The sequence below is a fragment of the Cygnus olor genome, chromosome 3, assembly GCF_009769625.2.
Source record: "Cygnus olor isolate bCygOlo1 chromosome 3, bCygOlo1.pri.v2, whole genome shotgun sequence".
In the NCBI taxonomy this organism is placed as follows: Eukaryota; Metazoa; Chordata; class Aves; order Anseriformes; family Anatidae; genus Cygnus; species Cygnus olor.
In genome coordinates this window covers 2724900-2743334 of record NC_049171.1, presented here as the reverse complement: position 1 = coordinate 2743334, position 18435 = coordinate 2724900, and the positions used below count along the sequence as shown (strand labels likewise).

Sequence of the window (18435 nt, the reverse complement as noted above, 5' to 3'; positions counted from 1 at the left end):
CTTCCTAGTGCATCCTGCTTTCAGGCACAGTGACATGGTGAACATCACGATCTAAACCTGCACAGAGTCTTTTCTGGAAAGTCTTTGGGGAGCTTAGTGTAGGCTGCAGGTTTTGTCTTTGACTTGTTTTGTAATGTGTCTTTCAACCTTTGGGGCTGTCACATTTTCATCTTATATATATGTTTAATAAAACCAGGAGACAAGAAAGACGGAAACAACACATCTCAGTGGAATACAATTCAAATAAAGTTGTTAATAATAAATAATATATTTAGTATTTATACTGCTTCTACTACCTAAGCCTGTGATTATAGGCAATGCTGAAGTAAATAGATAAAATAACAGAGAATAGCAGTGAGGCTATTAGGATTTTAAATTTGCCACAAGGCACAAGCAGGTATCTAAATAATAAATATCAGTTTAATTTCTTCAAGCCCGAATTGGCCAATATATTAACCATGAGAAGTCAAATTCTGAAAAGGAAATGTTAACTTAACCTTGAGTAAAGATGCAGCAGAACTCCCTAAACAGTGGCCGCCATCCCTTGTGGACAGGGAGCTTTTTGTTTTTCAGATAATGATTGGTAAAAATATTTATTTTCCATTTTATTTTTAAACGATGAATTCACAGAACATATTTCTGTATCCTGGTATACTAAGGCATAATGAGTCAACAAGAAACTCTTTTATTGAAAAAGAACATGTCAGTCCTGTCAACATCATCAATTTTCTAGGTAGAGATGCAATACAGCAGGTAACTGAAATTCAATGCATTTGTTATATTTCTTGTTGCCAAGGTTTTAACATTGCAGCAGCATCTGCTATCACCTTTCCAAATGATTTTTTTGAAGTGAATTGGTACATTCATTTTATTTCATGACTTAGCAATTGCATTGAGGACAAATTATAGATTATGGGATTATATCAAGGTTTTTTCTGCACATGTAGGAGGATCCCAGGACTATAATCTCACAATTATAGAGACACAACTTACTCTAACTGTGACCTAGTTATTAAAAATTATGTATTTTCTGCTATATCCTGTTCTTCGATTGCTACAAAAAAATTACATGAAACATTAATATCCACATTATATGTCATTAACTTTGATCAGTTCAGTATTTTGTACTTTGCCTGACCTTTCCTTCCTTACAGGTGAACTAGGCAAAAAATGGGGAGAGGTGGAGCAATAGGCCAATCATATTGAGGCACGTTGTACAGATCAAGGCCATGGTGAACACCAATATTCTTCACAGAATTTATAAGTCATTAAAATTCCTATATCCTGTTCTTATAAGAAAAAAAAAGGAACAGACAAAGGCACAACAGGAATCTATTCTCTTGACAGAGATTTAATAATAAAAGAAAATGTTCTGAGCCAGTCTCATTACTGCTTGGAAACTTTAATCTTGTGGACTTAGTTTCTGTTCATGAAAACCTTCAGATCCCTTTATAAGCTACAGAAAGTGAAGGGAATATTTGTAGTTTAATTATACATTTAAACACTTTAGAGAGTCAGACCCATTTTGCAATGGTGTTGTGAAGTCTAAATGAAGGGCTTTTCAAGTAATATAAGGCACTGTCTCAATATACTGATTGTTTGTTGTAGCGCATTCATCTGTATTATGTAGAGAATGGGAAATCCGAGACAGAAAGAATTATTTCCCTATATTACATTTTCTCTAGATTGCTATAATAACTTGTGAAAATGCTAGATAGATTTTCTGCTGTTGGTTTCTCTCTTTAATGATCCCGCTGTTAACACACAAGTATGTCAAATAAGCCCTACGTCACAGAGTCAAGCCCTCTGCATGCATTTTCTTAAAGCAAAGACAAACTAACCATCAACCTGTGGTGGACTTTGATGGTGGCCTTGCCCTCTCTTTCATGTATAACTAAGATGAAGTAGATATGGAATTAACTTTGTAAATCACCAACTGACCAAAGGGATAGGAGGTAACAGAGCAAGAAATTAGCTTTGCCTTTCTCCACTCTCTTCCATCAGCTATTTAGAAGTCTTCCAGGTGACCTTTGGAAGTCTAGACATCTTAAAGAGAACTGGAACTCCTACATATAAAAATCAGTCAAAAGACAAGTTGGTATACAAGAGGCAATAGTATCCCCAAGGAAAAAAAAATGGCTTTGCTGCATACAAAATGTAAAACAACTTCACAATCAAGTATTTTATGTAACTCAACAGAGGAACTAATTCCATGTGGCACGATTTTATATTACATTGTTAATTATTAAGAATTGTGTACAAGAGAATATGCTTCAGAAAAATATTGAGAATTGACAAGATTATAAATGGGTTTGACTAAATAAATATAGTTATGTTCACTAAGCCTTATAACAAATACAAGATAATAAACAGGCATGTTCAGTCTATTTATCTTACATCATAATCACAGAAGATAAACAAAGGCAATAAATAAATAAATAAAATGACCTGCTTACATGTTAACAGCTTGGACCATAAGCCTATATACTGCCTGGATTTAAGAAAACCATCTTTAACTTCAGATTTTATACGGTAATTGTACACAACCAGTTTATGAATAACAACAGAAGAGTTTTTCCCTTCTGGTTCCAGTTCCACTTGAGCTATGCAGATTTCAAAAAGCTTATGAATACGCAGACAAACACAGAATTGTTCTGAACATCTGTAAGCAAAATATGAAAAGATATTTTATTGTGAATGAACATCCTGGGCTGTCTAATGCTGGCCAAAACTGGTGTATTTATGTACTAGGTTAATGCACCAAAAATAGCTCAAATCCTTTACCCACTCCAGAATGCCTTTTCAGATTTTCATCTGTATAGTTGTCACCATACAATGTAAAAATAATTTTCCAGCACTGTATTCACAAGCTGCAAAATAACTCAATTATCTCTTGAACATCAATTTAACAAGGAAATACCACACCATCTGATAGGAGAATTTTCAAATGACCTGTCCTACATCTGAACAGAATAACACTAATTTAACACAAGCTGAATCATGACATTTCTACCTCCCCAGCAGAGAGATGAATATTAGTGTTCTTCAAGATTTATGAAGCTGGAGGTTTGATCTTACAGCCTTGAGTTTTCATAAGACACCAACAGTGTTGAAGCAGCACAGCCATCAGCTGTCTACTGTAAAGGAAATGGTGCCCCCCCTATAGCTTAATACCAGGTCTGCAGATCATTTTTGCTTCCCAGCAAAGTCCATCAGATGAAAATCATGACAGAAGATTGGAAAACCACCAGTATGGAAAACAGACCTGTATTCACTTGAAGCAACACAACACTTTCTTTCTAGAATATGTACCGAAACCATGAAGACAACAACCATGAAGAAATCCTAAGCTTTTTCTTGTTTCCCATGGAAGATACTTACTAATGCTAAAAGATCTAGTATGAAGAGTGAAGCAGCATATCAAATTGCAATCAATATGCTCAAAGCCTCCATCTCAGTAATTCCTAAACTTACAGGTATGTAAATACAAATGTTAGTGCCATGTTACTGTGCACCTTAAGATCAATTATATTTAATGTAGTGCTCTCCACAGAGGGCTCCAAATAAGATGTTATTTAAGATCATTATGGAACATCCTAAGTACACAAGAAAACAAAAACCTTTCCAGTGTACATGGAAAATTTTCTTGTCCCTCTTGGCTGCTGGTAAATCAGCAAGCAGGAACTTTTATTCTTGCAGTGTAAGAGAGATCAGCTTTCCAAGTAGATATATAACATGCACAGACCAGCTACACGGTCAAGGACTGGAACTGTGCATGCACCCAAGAGCAAGAGATGGGAAAATCCTGTGCCTCAGCATGCACACAATCCCTGGCCTCCACATCATGTAGGCAACACATGTGCACATACTTTGACAGTGCATGGCCCGTGTCCTTAGCTCCAGGTAGAAGTATGAATAGTGAATATACACACAGGTACCACAGATATGAATTAGTTGATGGCATCCAATCACTTTTGAGATGTCCAAGGGCAACTGGGACAACCACAGAAAGCTATCAGATGCGACTATATTGTGGCAGGTGGGATATGCCCAGACATCTCAAACACTAAATCCTACATTTAGGCAACAGGGTCAAAAAAGCACCATTGGCTGATATGTTTTGAGTGACCTTAGCTTGGGGAAAAGAGTAAACCCACACCATTTTGCCTGGGGTCTAGGTGATGATGCTTTTGGAAGAAGTGCTACTTGTTTAATCCAAAGAATTGTTGCTTTTTTTCTTCAGAGCAGAATGCCAGGAAGGTGTTGGAATAAAATACCTTTCCGGCACAGATTCTCAAGCCTGCATGGGTTGAAAGCAAAGCTCAAATACTTGCCAAGTGGATATTTTTTAGTTGGCATTAATGTTCTTTCTAGAGCTGGATTTAGAGGACATGACTGTTAAGTGTTTACCATGGAAATGACCTTGTCAGAACAGATGAAGAAGAAAGTGGCAATCACACCATGAAAAACTGAAGTCTACTATTTCTTAAGTACTGTTCTTCCCAATGAAAACTATGGCAACTAGAAGCAGCCAGATGGCGATGTCTTAGGGGGGCTTGTGAGAACTCTCTCTAAAGAGAATTCCAAAAAGTATGTTCAAAGATGAAAAAAATCTGCCAGGAAAAAAAAAAAAAAAAAAAAGAAGAAGAAAAAGAAGAAAATCAGAATAAAACATGGCTAAAGGAAGCTAAGTAGGAAGAAAAAATCAACATGCAGAAATCAGTAAATTCTCCAATTCAGCTCAGATGCTCAGCTGAGAACACAAATGTGTAGCACATACATATCCCATTTATGTTCACAGAGACAAGGCTGTGAAATATGTGCTTATCCTTCCAGATATCTCTGAGCAAAAAATCCTCCAGTGTCCAGTATCTGGAGGCATATAAACATCCATAATGCGAATGTGTAAAAAAACAAGCACCAGAAAAATAACTTCTGCTGTGGTTTTACACTACAAATCTAACTAAAAAACTGTCATAAAAGACTTCACAGTTTTTTTTTTTCCATTTCTTGATTCCAGGATTCTGATTATTAAATTACGATTGTTATTTTTGTTCACTATTGCTGAACTACCACATATAGAGTAGCTTCAAAAAACTTCAAAGCATCTGAATCAAATGCAAAACATGCAATAATGTGGAGCCATTCTGAAATATACAAACCAGCATACACCGTGCAGGAATAAAAGATATCTCTACTTCCCTTACTACACCACCTTGTCCTGTGTTCAAATCTCCCTCTGGCCAACAGCCAGCCCTCACTATCTTTGGAGAAACACTCAACAGTCCATCATAACTACACTCAGTGTACTGGAACCATGAGTGCATTGGGAAAGAAAAATTGTACTGCACATCACTATCTATATAAACAATCTAATTATTTAATGTCCAGGTCATTAAACAGAGTGGACAAAAAATACCAGGCAGGCCTGCAAATATACATGCTATCATGCATTTTTTTATAAAAAATTACAGATAGTGCAGGCAAATTATGAAAGTACATATACAAGACCGTGGAAAAATTAGGAACCAATGGATCATACAGATTAATAAGACAGGTATCACTGATCCATGCATAGGTGATACTTATCATTTCTATGTTTTGCAGGAGTTCAGGGTCACTCTGCATCCATTAATGCTAAAGGCAGGGTGTCCTTCTTTTTGTTCTAGCTATTTTTAATTTTCTACAGACTAAACATTTGCATTCAGGAACATGCATACTGCTATGAGTTACCAGCAGAAATTCTCCCTAACCTATGTTTTCTTTAGCTCTTACATGGCAATTTCTTATGCGCTCAGAATTGTCTTTAAAATAACACTTTAAGACATCTCTTTCCACATTTTTTACTATTTCCATAAAGTTTCTGCTTTTCTGGGTGCCTTTCAGCACTCCTCCGTAGCTGCTAAAGTGTCCATTATTTGTTTGTGTCACTAAACTTATTATACTCTATCAAGCCTGCATGATAGATTGTTATTGAGAACAGTATATCAACTTCAGCATTTGGCATAAAAAGTGTTAACACAAAAATAAACTAAAATCAAACCTTCAAGTTGTTCTCCACCAGTGAGTACAGGAAAGCAAGAATATGCTTTAACAACAACATTAGTCAATTGGCTGCCAGTGGTTCTGTTCTGGATCACAGAAAGAAACTGTATTGGGTTATCAGTACTGTAGAAGGATTAGTATTGGAGTGCAATGAAAAATAAATGCTATGATTTGCTTTGGAAATTATAGGATGCTGTTCATTGAACTGTATAAAACTTTAACAAAATAATAATAAAAACACAAACGAGAAATGTAGACTTTTTCATATATCCTCCCATTATACAGAAAGAAAAGGAAAGAACGTGTTCTTTCTGATTTTTTTCCACACTCAAATATGGACACAATTTAAATTAAAACTCATATGTTTTCTAAAAGACACATTTGCATAATTTGCAACAGAATCCATTTCCTGAGGAAATTGTATTAAAATACAATAGTCAAATAAGAAAATCTGAACTTTCTATTTTTCTTTTTCCTCAGAGTATTTGTACATACATTAACTCATTATTTAGTAGGAGATGACAATGGGATGGACATACCATAGATTTCATTACAGTTTAGGATGCAAGGTAAATACCGGTGTTCTGTAAATAACCTATCTCATGAGTTGCTGCAGTCACTCATTTACTCTTCATTGTCACTCATAATCTGATAGGATTCTACTAACAGTCCTTAAAAAGCCAAGAGAAAGGCTTACCTGAACAGACCTCTTTGTAGGTAGGATTTGGAGTATACCCTCCTGCATAACCCACTTGAGTGGAGTAGACTCCCTTCTGTCTCCAAAACTTCCTCTCAGCTCCCCAGAAACAGCCCATACCTGAATATTACATGAAGTATATAACATTATGTCAAAATCTGTTCAATGCTAAATAACTCATTTGCACATTAATTGATATAGTCCATACTGGAAGTAACATCTATAGTCAGCATGCGATGGTCAAATGTTTCCCAAGACTATACATGGAGTAACTATACGGAGAAATCCATTCTGCATCAGTGCACAACTCAAATAAAACTTTGTTTTATAATGCATCTGAATATCACAGAGGACAAATCCTATAAGGGTTCAAAGGCCCAAACAAGGAGAATTTTCATGCACATAAAAAAAAGTTACTTAAAAGGCAATTGCACTATTTGTACAGCATCATTTTTACTTTAGTTGATTAGCAAGCTGTCAAAACACAATAATTTGTATTAATGGCAAATAGTTATTTAATTTTCTGCTTTCAGGCATATGCAGTCTTTAAAGGTGGCAGTAATAATGGATTAAATTATACACTATACAGAAGGAAAAATGCTTTGGTTTAACAATTTATGTATGCTATGTATGCTTTATTTGATGTTCAGGCAAAATTTCGGCATTCATTCACCCACATGGCCAATTATTTAAGGACAGCAGATTGTCAACAGGTGTAAATTAGCAAAAGTCTCCTGGTAGCATGGAATCAAGCACATTGTATGAAAGCCAGTAGGAAGAAATAAACAAGACTAACATCCACAGTTCTCTGATGGCTTCAGAGTTATGATTTGAAGGACTCCATAAAGCCATAAAGCTGAAACATGTCACGTACACTGTAGTATTATCTAGCTCATCCCTGATTACAAGTGATGCATCTTCTCTCTCAGTGATAACATATGTCCTTTTCTGATTCCCTAATTAAAGCATTTGAAGTCAAAACTAGTAAAAAAATAAGCTAAATGTTAGATACACTTATAAATCAATGATCCATGATGGGTTTTCTATTGATAACAATGCAGATATGACAGGTTAAAAAATTACAGATATGTTCCTTTAAAGAACAACTAGAAGAACAACTATGATGGCTCACAAAGGCACATTCTTTCTCTGAAACTTCACAGATTAGCTCCAAACTAAAGTAAATTATTTTGACCAACTCCTGTAGTAACGCACAAAAATACAAAAATACAGAAGATTTCTTCTAATTCAGATGCTCAAGCAAGCCACATAACTTAGGAGCCTAGCCTGCTCCTGGAGACCATGGAAAGAGGCAGGCATCTCCTGAGGACAACTCAGCTGAAAGATTTAAACTGCTGACCAAATTACAGCCATTCTCCTAGACTACAGCGATAGCTATGTCTGTTAGACTTGGGCTCCTCACCTAAATTAGGCTGATGGCAAACTGTTGTAGGACCTCTCTTGAAATTGCCTCCAGGCTTTGCAGAAAGAACAACTGAGAATTCTTATTTGAGAGGAATTTTTCAGGTACTCGCCTATCTAATGGTGATTTAAAATAGAATGTATTTCTGTAGCTGACATCACTATTTTATTGCAATTAACTCTGGGAGGCTTTCCAGTACTTACGTCACCAAGTCTAGCCAATTGATAGAGAGTGTAGAGGAAGACAGTTTTTACTCATCACTTTGAGTACATTCCAAACAGCAGCTTTGGTTTAACAATTTATGGTTTGATGATTTATTTTCTTCCCGCAGAAGTCAGAGCACGTATAAAGTGGACAGTGTCGTGAACATACAGGTCTCATTCCCAAAGAGTCCAGTCACAGAGAGTACCACTCACCCCTTCACTGTAACGAAACTCAATAGATATTCATTTAGTAATGTCAACATCGTAATTTTTCTCTTGCTTTCCTTTTTATTGAGAATTTATGACTTCAAACATTAGCGAGGTGGGGATGCGGCTCTTCTCCCAAGCATCAAGAGATAAGATGAGGGGAAATGGCCTCAAGTTGCGCCAGGGGAGGTTTAGGTTGGACATTAGGAGAAATTTCTTTACTGAAAGGGTTGTGTGGCATTGGAATAGGCTGCCCAGGGAAGTCATTGAGTCACCATCCCTGCAGGTCTTCAAGAAACATGTCGATGTAGACCTTAGTAGCGTGGTTTAGAGGTGGACTTTAGTACTAGGTTAAAGGTTGGACTAGATGATCTTAGAGGGTGTTTCCAACCTAAATGATTCTGATTCTGTGATTCTGTTACAGCAGTGAGCTGGAAAGTGCTCCTTGTTCTGTAGCAAGCCAGCACCGTGCGCTTGGAGCCCAGCAAGCCACCCACCCCCTGGGCTGCAGCAGCAGCAGCAGCAGCGTGGCCAGCAGGGCGGGGTAGGGCATTCTCCCCCTCTCCTCCACTCTCTTGACACCCCCGCTGCATCCCTGCGCTCAGCTCCGGGCCCAGCACCAGGAGGACATGGAGCTGCTGGAGTGGGCCCAGAAGAGGCCCCGAGGATGAGCAGAGGCTGGAGCCCCTCTGCTCTGGAGCCAGGCTGAGGGAGCTGGGGGTGTTGGGCCTGGGGAGAAGGCTCCGGGGAGACCTCCCAGCAGCCTGCCCAGGCCTGAGGGGCTGCAGGAGGGCTGGGGAGGGACTCTGTGTCAGGGGGTAGGCACAGGACAAGGGGGGCGGCTTTAAACACAAAGAGGGGAGCTCTAGATCAGACATTAGGAAGGAATCCTTCCCTCAGAGGGCGGTGAGGCCCTGGCGCAGGCTGCCCCGAGGAGCTGTGGGTGCCCCATCCCTGGCGGTGCCCAAGGCCAGGCTGGATGGGGCTGGGGGCAGCCTGGGCTGGGGCAGAGCATCCTACAGACCCTTGTAGGATGGAATCTGGAGCCAATTTATCAAACTAACATTTGCAGGACAAGGGCAGCTGGCAGGCTGGTTTGTGAGGTACTTCATACTTGCTACAGAATAGTACAGACCCAAATTTTTTTCCCAAACATATTCCTAGTCCCACACCTGAGTGCAAAGGTATATCCCAAAGATAAGGACACAAACGAAATTCAGGCTTGAGTTCAAACACAGGCCCAAGATCAAATGGAAAGCAGGAATGCTCATTGTTTTCCTATTTATTTTTTAAAACATAATGGAAATGTCTGAAATGACTGATCAGCAGGTTGGTGGCTCTCCTTGATCAGTAACTTTTATTTGGGGTTCTCTCATCAATCGCCCTCTCTGACCTGTTGATTTGAACCAATGACCTACATCCTCATCACGGTTTCTTTCGCTTTTTCTTCTCTGCAAGCAGTTTATGTCTGAATTCATTGTGTTCTCCCACCTCTCAGAGACAGACATTTTATTCTTTTAGTGAACTATTCTCATCATTTCTCAAGTACGCTGGCACCTTGCACAAACAATAAATCCTCACATCCACGAGAACAGATAAAATTGAAGTCTTTGTCATAAGAAAACAACCTGCTAGTAAAGGGACATAATTTACAACAATACAATACTAAATTGCTTTCCACAGTATTAATACATTCAGCAGTTGATGTTTGTTATTCTGGTAAAGCGGTGCCATGTTCTACAGAGAAACTGTCACAAGGAGAGAAATATTAAGAATAAAACCCCCATAATATTCTGGAACTCATAGACTGCCTTCTCTTCAGAGCACTGACTGCCTTAAGCCATGTTTAATCTGAACAATAATTACTAAAATCAGGAAGTTACCACAGTTAAAGACTTCATATGCTCTTGTAGTAAACAGAAGTTTACTTTCCCTAATTACTACTACTCTAGTTAGAAGGCTGAAGATGTTCCAAATAATTAGATAAAACTCAGAGGGTTTTCAGTAAACAGTAGGGAAAGGAACATAAAAGGGAAATAAGCCCATACTATAACTTGAAACTAGCAAACATGAATGTGATTTTAAACTATTCATGAAATAATTTGCATAATCCCCAGTACTGCTTAAGTGAGTGCAGCTTTAGAGTTAGATAGAGAGCTTCCAGAGGCATTCCTAAGAGAAAGAAAAATAAAGAAAATACCCGTACCCATTTATTAAGGGAAATACCCTTATGCCCCCCCCCCAAAAAAAGGCATAACTTGAACATAATGGGTATTGCAGAAGAGTATTTAAGCATTGAAGATATTTGTCACTTTTTAATTGCTAATTTGTAAAACAAAAACTATTCTTTTAGTGATGGGTTTTGACTGACTCTTAATTGGAATTTCAAAAGGCATTTAAAGATTTTACGCTTTTGAACTTCAAAAACAAACAGATTCAAATGGCAGTCTTTAAAGGTTCATTCATCCCTATAAATAATATTAATCACACAATTTGAGACTAAATGCTAATACTCCTATTCCTTTCTAGCATCCACATCCTTTTTCTCAGACTATTCTCTTTATACATGTACACACATATATATCTTCTGAACAACTCTTTTTCTACACAGCCTTACACTCAGTCAAGAAGCATGTGTTTCCATAGGCAACACAGACCATTAGCATATTTGTAAAAAAGAGTTAGCATAAGTATTTTTCTAAAATAATGAAAGCAAAATATTGCTCTGATAAGAAGAGAGAAACATCCCATTGTTAAAGATAATCTGAAATAAATTTGAAATATTCACAAAGATAATCTGAGCAAAATTGAACCCCAGGTGTTTACTTTCTAGTGAGATGAATAGCTGTACAGATGACGTTAACTGTATTGACTAGGGTCTCCACTGACTGTAACAGGAGCTTATACATGTAGGGATTAATTTATTTGACTAAACAGAGACATCCAGGGTCATTTGAGATGCCTTAGGATATCCAAGACATCTCTCTACACAAGGCTAACACACATGACACAGGGCTCAAGAGAGACACGTGTCCTTCTTGAAAGGCAAGGCAAAATGCTCTTGGACATCTCAAATGTAACTGCATATTTTAAGGCAGGAAAAACAAGCCCCTATCTTATATGTAGACATTACGAAAACATGGAATTTTTGAATCTGGTTGAAACAAATCCCCCATAATTTAGTGACTGTGTTTGGAAGCTGACTGTTTCTCTTCCATGGCTATAAAAAGAATCTACCATGAGTAGCTCAGTTGTAGAAGTCTGTGCTTCAGGTCTATACACATAAGCCAGATGAATCCTAAGCAAAGTAACTGCAAAGTTATTTCATATCTATCCTGATAATAATGTGCGTAGCTTGTAGCATTATTAAATTCTTTATTTCTTGTACTGCATGCAATAGCCATCACACAGTCGCAAAACCAAATTGGAAAACTTGTTTAAAATTATGCAACGTTCAAGATGTGTTCTACACTCATACAACAAAACTGCGTGATCCTGCAAAGGTAACCTTTACTCACCCTCACTGCGATCGCCTTCTCCTACATTTCTTCCTATCACATCTTTGAATAGTATTCGGTTTCCATGCAGGTTCCCTGATGTAAAGTCCTATTCAGGATTCCATGATGTAAATCGGCACAAGTGGTACATTTGCATCAGAAGGGCATTCTTGATCCAAATTAAAACCTAATAAGCTGCACCCATGCTGTACTAATTAAAGTCTATTAAGTTCTGAGCTCCATGGATGTTAAAGGAGGCTGATGCTTCAGGGACTGCCAGCTTTCCATTTAGGGAAACTCACAGCAGGTGTATTGTATTTATATATGGGCTAATTTTCATATTTTCTCTGAAACATGTATACATATATGGTATTTTTATTCATGGAGCGATTTTTTTATGCCTTTGTCCTTTACCTTTGTGGTATGCCCCTCTCCTCTGGGCATCAGGTTCATACACAACCTGACTTTTATCTGACAACCCAACAACCTTTTGCTCCTGCCAGCTCTACTTAGAAGCATTATCTCTCCCCTGCCCTCCAAGCAGTCCAACAGGACAGCCAGAGAATCAGAAGACTCTTTTTGTCTTATTCTGAAGAATGAATGCATTACTTCCATGGCATGCCAAGGCTTTTCTGGCCCACAGCCTGCAATCCCTACACCCACACTTCAAGGCACTTTTCCGTGCAGCAGATTAAGAAGCTGTTTCAATGCCAGGCTGATAGCATTGCTTCACTGCAGAAGATGAACTGCAAAGGATATGGATCCTGCCCCTCCTTCTGTTAACAGGATTTTAGAATGTATGATTCCACTTAGTAGAGGGAAATGTCAGTTTTAAGTGTACACTCAGGAAAACAAAAATGTGCTGCTATGCTGAGAGAACAAAGAGCAACGTGCCCTGGAAACCTCTTCCCTAACCCCAGCTCAGAACAAGTGGCAGGACAGGATCTATCCAAAGCTCAGGAGCACACTAGACAGAGGAGACCAGCTCTTGTGCCAGCTTACGTTCTGAAACCCTAGAAGCAGTGATTCTGCCAGCTGCTCGAATGCTACAGTACCCAGCCAAAAGTAGCTGGGGGCACAGGCTGCTCCTATACATTGAAGCAGTAAAGGACAGCCAACAGCACATCCCACCGGCCTACCTCAATGCATCCTGTTCTAGCCAGCATCTCTCCGGGAGCTGAAGGCACAGCTGCCAGTAGCCCTGCTTCTCTTGGCCACTATAGGATTTGGACCAAATTTTGAATACGATTTATTTAGTTACCTCTACAAAATCTGGAGGAGCCTAGGAAATGCTCAGCTGCATTGAACTGAAATAATTCTTTTTCCCCAGTTGGAAAGAATAAATTGAACCTCAGCAAGTCATATATCTATATAATAATGCTCATTACATAGATTTCCGCCAACCACTAACTGTGTGTGATTGGCTTTTTCTCTTAAAAATTGTGCAGTGCAGTTGGTACAGCTTTCTGACTGAAGTCAGTCCAAGTACTGATATTTCAAAGTACTGAGCCAAAGAGATATTTATTTGTGCTGTGTGCACCTAAACTGTGGGGAACATTAATTTCTGGTACTTCACAGGTTGAAGTGGGTACTTTGGCTTCCTGAAAGGTCAGTAGGGGACCTCGGTAGGCACCATCATGTTCCCACTCCCTCAATCTCCCCCAAAGAGACGATGGGCATGCAGGCAACAAGGGAGCTGTGATGTGATCCAGCAGATCTCCCAGTTCAGACAACCAGGAGATCACGATGTCCTGGTACCTCAGGAAGAATGTCCACTCTATAGTCTAGATGAAGTAGTTGTATCCCTGGTTAAAACATTTTTTCTTGAATTTATATAACTCAAAAGCATCAGACATCCAGAAAGTTAAATTTTGTTCTCCGCAGGCAAATATGCCGGTCCCTTTGGCTTCACCGTGATTGCAGACACAAATCCAAAAGTAGCACAGGCTCTCAGAATCACATGTAAAGTGAGTGAATGCAGCTTTGTCAAATACATTCATGTTTATGTACTTACACAACAGCAAATAAGGGCTTGAAAATCTAAAATGATCAAAGCTACGTCCTAATACGCACCAAGATCAAAATACCGCCTGAATTACCTGAGAGTCTTTGTTTTGAATTTTCTCAAATTCTTGTTGAAAATCTGGAGAAAAATCCAGATTCAAATTGAAATGTAATATCATCTTTTACATAACACTGCAATATGTAGGGCGCTTTGGTGAGCCATCTGGATGCATATAGGATTAATGTTATCAATCAGAATTTAAAATAAAATTGTATTATTGATGTCTTTAGGGGCTTACCATGCAGCAACCACAGAATACTTGAGCAATCACAGAATATTTGAGATCACTGGAAAACAATCAACTAAGAAATGGTTGGGAGGAATACTAAAAAAAAAAAAAATAAATAAAAAACTGAAATGGAGAACAAGCTCAGCTGAAAGAAATAAAACTCCTGGTGACAGATGGCATTAAGCGGATGATCTTCCCAGATAAGCATTGGCGCTAATGCTACAACAGGGTTGATAAATATGTTGAACAGCTTGCCTGGGGCAAGTCAAACAAAGCCCTCGGCAAGAAATTTAAAATGCAGTTTGCCTAACAGAGCAACTAAAGAGGAATTTCTTGGCTCACCATTTTGCCAAGATGTGTTCTGTTCACACTGCATGAATTCCCAGAGAAACTGTTGGGTTTGCTTCATTTTCCATAGGAGAAGCAGAAGCCTCATGTTCATTCAAATTAACAAATGCCCGGGCAATTCATTTATGCCAGTATGGTAGCTGCTGACATTCGAAGAGCGTGTGGGCACATGTGTGCGTATGTATGTATGTTTGTATAAAACGTGCACAACAGATTATTTTAAGAGGAAAAGAAGAATACCATAATAGAAAGGGAGTATTTTACTGTCAACAGAAAAACTGCCATGTTTTCAGCAAGAAAAATATGAATAACATCTCATAAGTAAGACTTTTCAAAGACCCTATAAGACAACAGCACTCAAATTGGGAAAAGCAATAGATAGAAAAGAATTCTTAAAATTTATTTATTCAATCCATCAAAAAAGAATGTTACAAGTTATATTTAATGTAAAATCAATAGGATTTTAATAAATTTGAATCCAATATCAAGGATGTTAATAAGGCACAAACCATAGCTGCCATGAACTTTACAGCTACAGTAGGAGAGGTTTCAGATTTTCTAATTTAAATGCAATTTTGATCTTAACCAGTAGAGAGCAGGGATATACACATCTCAGCGTATTAAAATACTTTCAAAGATGGCCTTATTCACTGCCTCAGTATTTATTCTTTCCCCGTGCAATAGACAGGAATATTTAAACCAATTTTATCCTGAAGGTTAACAAAACTGCTTGCTGGTGAATCCAAATAGTAAGAAAATTCCATCATCAAAATCCTCTGTTGGACATAGTAGAATGAGTCCAGAGGAGGCCCCGAGGATGAGCAGAGGCTGGAGCCCCTCTGCTCTGGAGCCAGGCTGAGGGAGCTGGGGGTGTTGGGCCTGGGGAGGAGAAGGCTCCGGGGAGACCTCCCAGCAGCCTGCCCGGGCCTGAGGGGCTGCAGGAGGGCTGGGGAGGGACTCTGTGTCAGAGGGTAGGGACAGGACAAGGGGGGGCGGCTTTAAACTCAGAGGGGAGAGCTTTAGATCAGGCATCTGGGAGAAATTTGTCACTCAGAGGGTGGTGAGGCCCTGGCGCAGGCTGCCCCGAGGAGCTGTGGGTGCCCCATCCCTGGCAGTGCCCAAGGCCAGGCTGGATGGGGCTGGGGGCAGCCTGGTCTAGTGGAAGGTGTTCCTACCCATGGCAGGGGGTTGGAATTAGATGATCTTTAAGGTCTCTTCCAACCTGAATCATTCTGTGACTCTATGATTGTATGAAAACTCCTTTCCTTTAGTTTGCAGAAACTGGAAGGTATGGACAACTCAAAAAATCACTTACGCTGATCTGAAAGGTTGGCATCACACACTGGAATGAGTATATTTAAAAAATATTTAAAGAATATTTAAAACACTGGCCAAATTTCCTGACCTTTGAGTGATGCACCAGAATGTCCCTGCACCCATGCCACGTTCCTCCACCATGTAGATCTCACAGAATCACAGAATGATTAAGGTTGGAAAAGACCTCCAAGATCACCTGGTCCAACCATCCTCCTACCACCAACGTCACCCACTAAACCATGTCCCTAAGCACCACGTCCAACCTTTCCTTGAACATCCCCAGGGACGGTGACGCCACCACCTCCCTGGGCAACCCGTCCCAATGCCTGACTGCTCTTTCTGAGCAGAAATGTCTCCTAATTTCCAACCTGAACCTAAAGATCTGGGAGGACATCTGTGCAACACTGCTTCTGCCTGCCAGCTTCACATGAACCCTTCAGGAGGTTCATCTTGGGTCTAAATCATCAGAGTTAACAGTGCAAATTGCTTCTACAAGTGGGTAGGATGAGAAGTAGATGTTGGGAGAGTGAAGAAAGCCAACAACTTCTGTGGCGCTGCCTTTTCCTGCAGTCTTGGGGTACAAGCTTTGTTCCTAGTGGCTGTTCTGCATCTATATTGCGTTAATCATGCTCAGCATTTCCTTAATTAGGAGAGAAAGGTTAAAAGGAGTTGGAAAGCACGCAGGATTCATTAGGCCCAAACATATACATACAATTCACGGGCTCTACTGCCCAGCTCCCAGAAGGACACCAGCTTGGGAATATGCCATAGGAGGAAGCCTGGCAGCAGCTGTTTGGATCTGGGGAACCATGTTTCCTGCCTCCTCTAGAAAGCAAATACTTAAATACTAATTCACATGCATTTAGCTCCTTTCATCCAAAAACATCAAAGCACTTCGCACACAATAATTAAGCCTCACATGAACCATAATTTATGAATTATTACTTTAAGTACTCCACAACCGAGGTATGAGTGGTCCCAAAGCAAAGCAAAGAATCCCTTTTGGAAAAATACCAAAGAATCCCAACTAACAGGTCTTTGTTTAGACTAATTCTTTTTCATGCTATGACTGCTAGTTGATAGAAACACCCTTTGATAAAATGATGTATTTTCTAACTTTTTCCTTGCCATATTTTTGTTGATTTATACTCTTCCATAAACTTGATCTAGATAAAATGTAGCAACTTTCATCTTAATCATCTTTTGGCAGTGGAATATACCTACAATACAGTAATGGGAAAAATAAGACAAAATAAAGAGCTGCCTCCAAAAGTACAGAAAATGCATCTGAAAATTCTGACTGCTTGAACAAGTTGAGCCAGATATACCAACTGGTGATCTTGGCATTTGTCAGGCTGAGGACAGAACCAGTCAATGTTAGGCATGGGGCAAAAAAAGAGACAAAAAGTGTTTAACAATAAATAGATGACTCATAAAAAAAAAAAAAAGTCTCACTCTTGAAGATTTCCACCTCATAAAAATTATCTTGTTCTTTGATTGAGCTTCACTCATGAAATGGAACTAATTCTGTTTTCTTGGTATTGTATTAGTCATCGATTCCATTATATTTAGATGTGCAGATCTGGTAAAAATGAGATGAGAAGAAGGCTCCAGGAATTCAAGCCTGAATGCAGACTGCAAAAGATTTCTTCAAGGCCTGTTTCCATCATTAGTGGCATTGCTGTTTTCAGTACCATAGCACATCATATAACAGCCTTTGTCACAGTTTTGAATCCCATTGTGCTAGGTTCTGGGTAAAAATGCAGAACAATTCAGCAACCTCTCCAAAATTTTAGTTTTCTATTTACAGGGCCATTCCATACACATAAAGGAGAAGTGTCACAAATCGTACAAATCATGGAAACCAATAAATACATGATTTCTTCAATGTTTGTGGATTTTGGAATATGATGGAGTGAATGTTCAAGGCTGGGAACAACTGGGTGTCATTTTCACATGAACAACTGGATCACATATAAAGCAATATTGCACCAAAAATGGATATGATCTGCAGAAAAGAAGTGCTATTCACAAAGTAACAACAGTCAGTCCTTAAGTGCAAAATGTCTGGATTAACACTGCGTGTCTTCCATGTCTAATTGGCTAAAGGGCAGTCTTACAAAGTATTGTAGGCACCCAATATTTCTTGGCCACAAAGATGATGCCTGAAGTGTCCCAAAGACCCAGAAAGGAATTTGTGATAGAAAAAAAGAGCAACAGGGTTTATGGCCAAAATTCTGACAGCATTAACTATTTACTCTTTCCAATGTCTCTTAAAAAAATAAATTACTGGATCAATAAAAATGCCATATGTATGAATAAAAGCATCATAAGCTCTTTGCACACCACTGAGGTGTCCAAAAGTGGAACAAAATCTTCATCTGAATTAACACAACAGAATATC

The 18435-nt window shown here is 38.9% G+C and overlaps 1 protein-coding gene across 6 annotated transcripts in view; it reads right to left on the bottom strand.

Annotated features, from left to right (window-relative positions):
* Nucleotides 1–18435, bottom strand: part of MSRA (methionine sulfoxide reductase A) — a 277042-nt gene that overhangs the window by 137963 nt on the left and 120644 nt on the right. For all 6 annotated transcript variants that reach the window (XM_040551819.1, XM_040551821.1, XM_040551818.1 and 3 more), the window contains one exon: nucleotides 6743–6862. In XM_040551819.1, the coding sequence (XP_040407753.1) occupies nucleotides 6743–6862 (120 nt within the window). The remainder of the gene's footprint in view (nucleotides 1–6742; nucleotides 6863–18435) is intronic.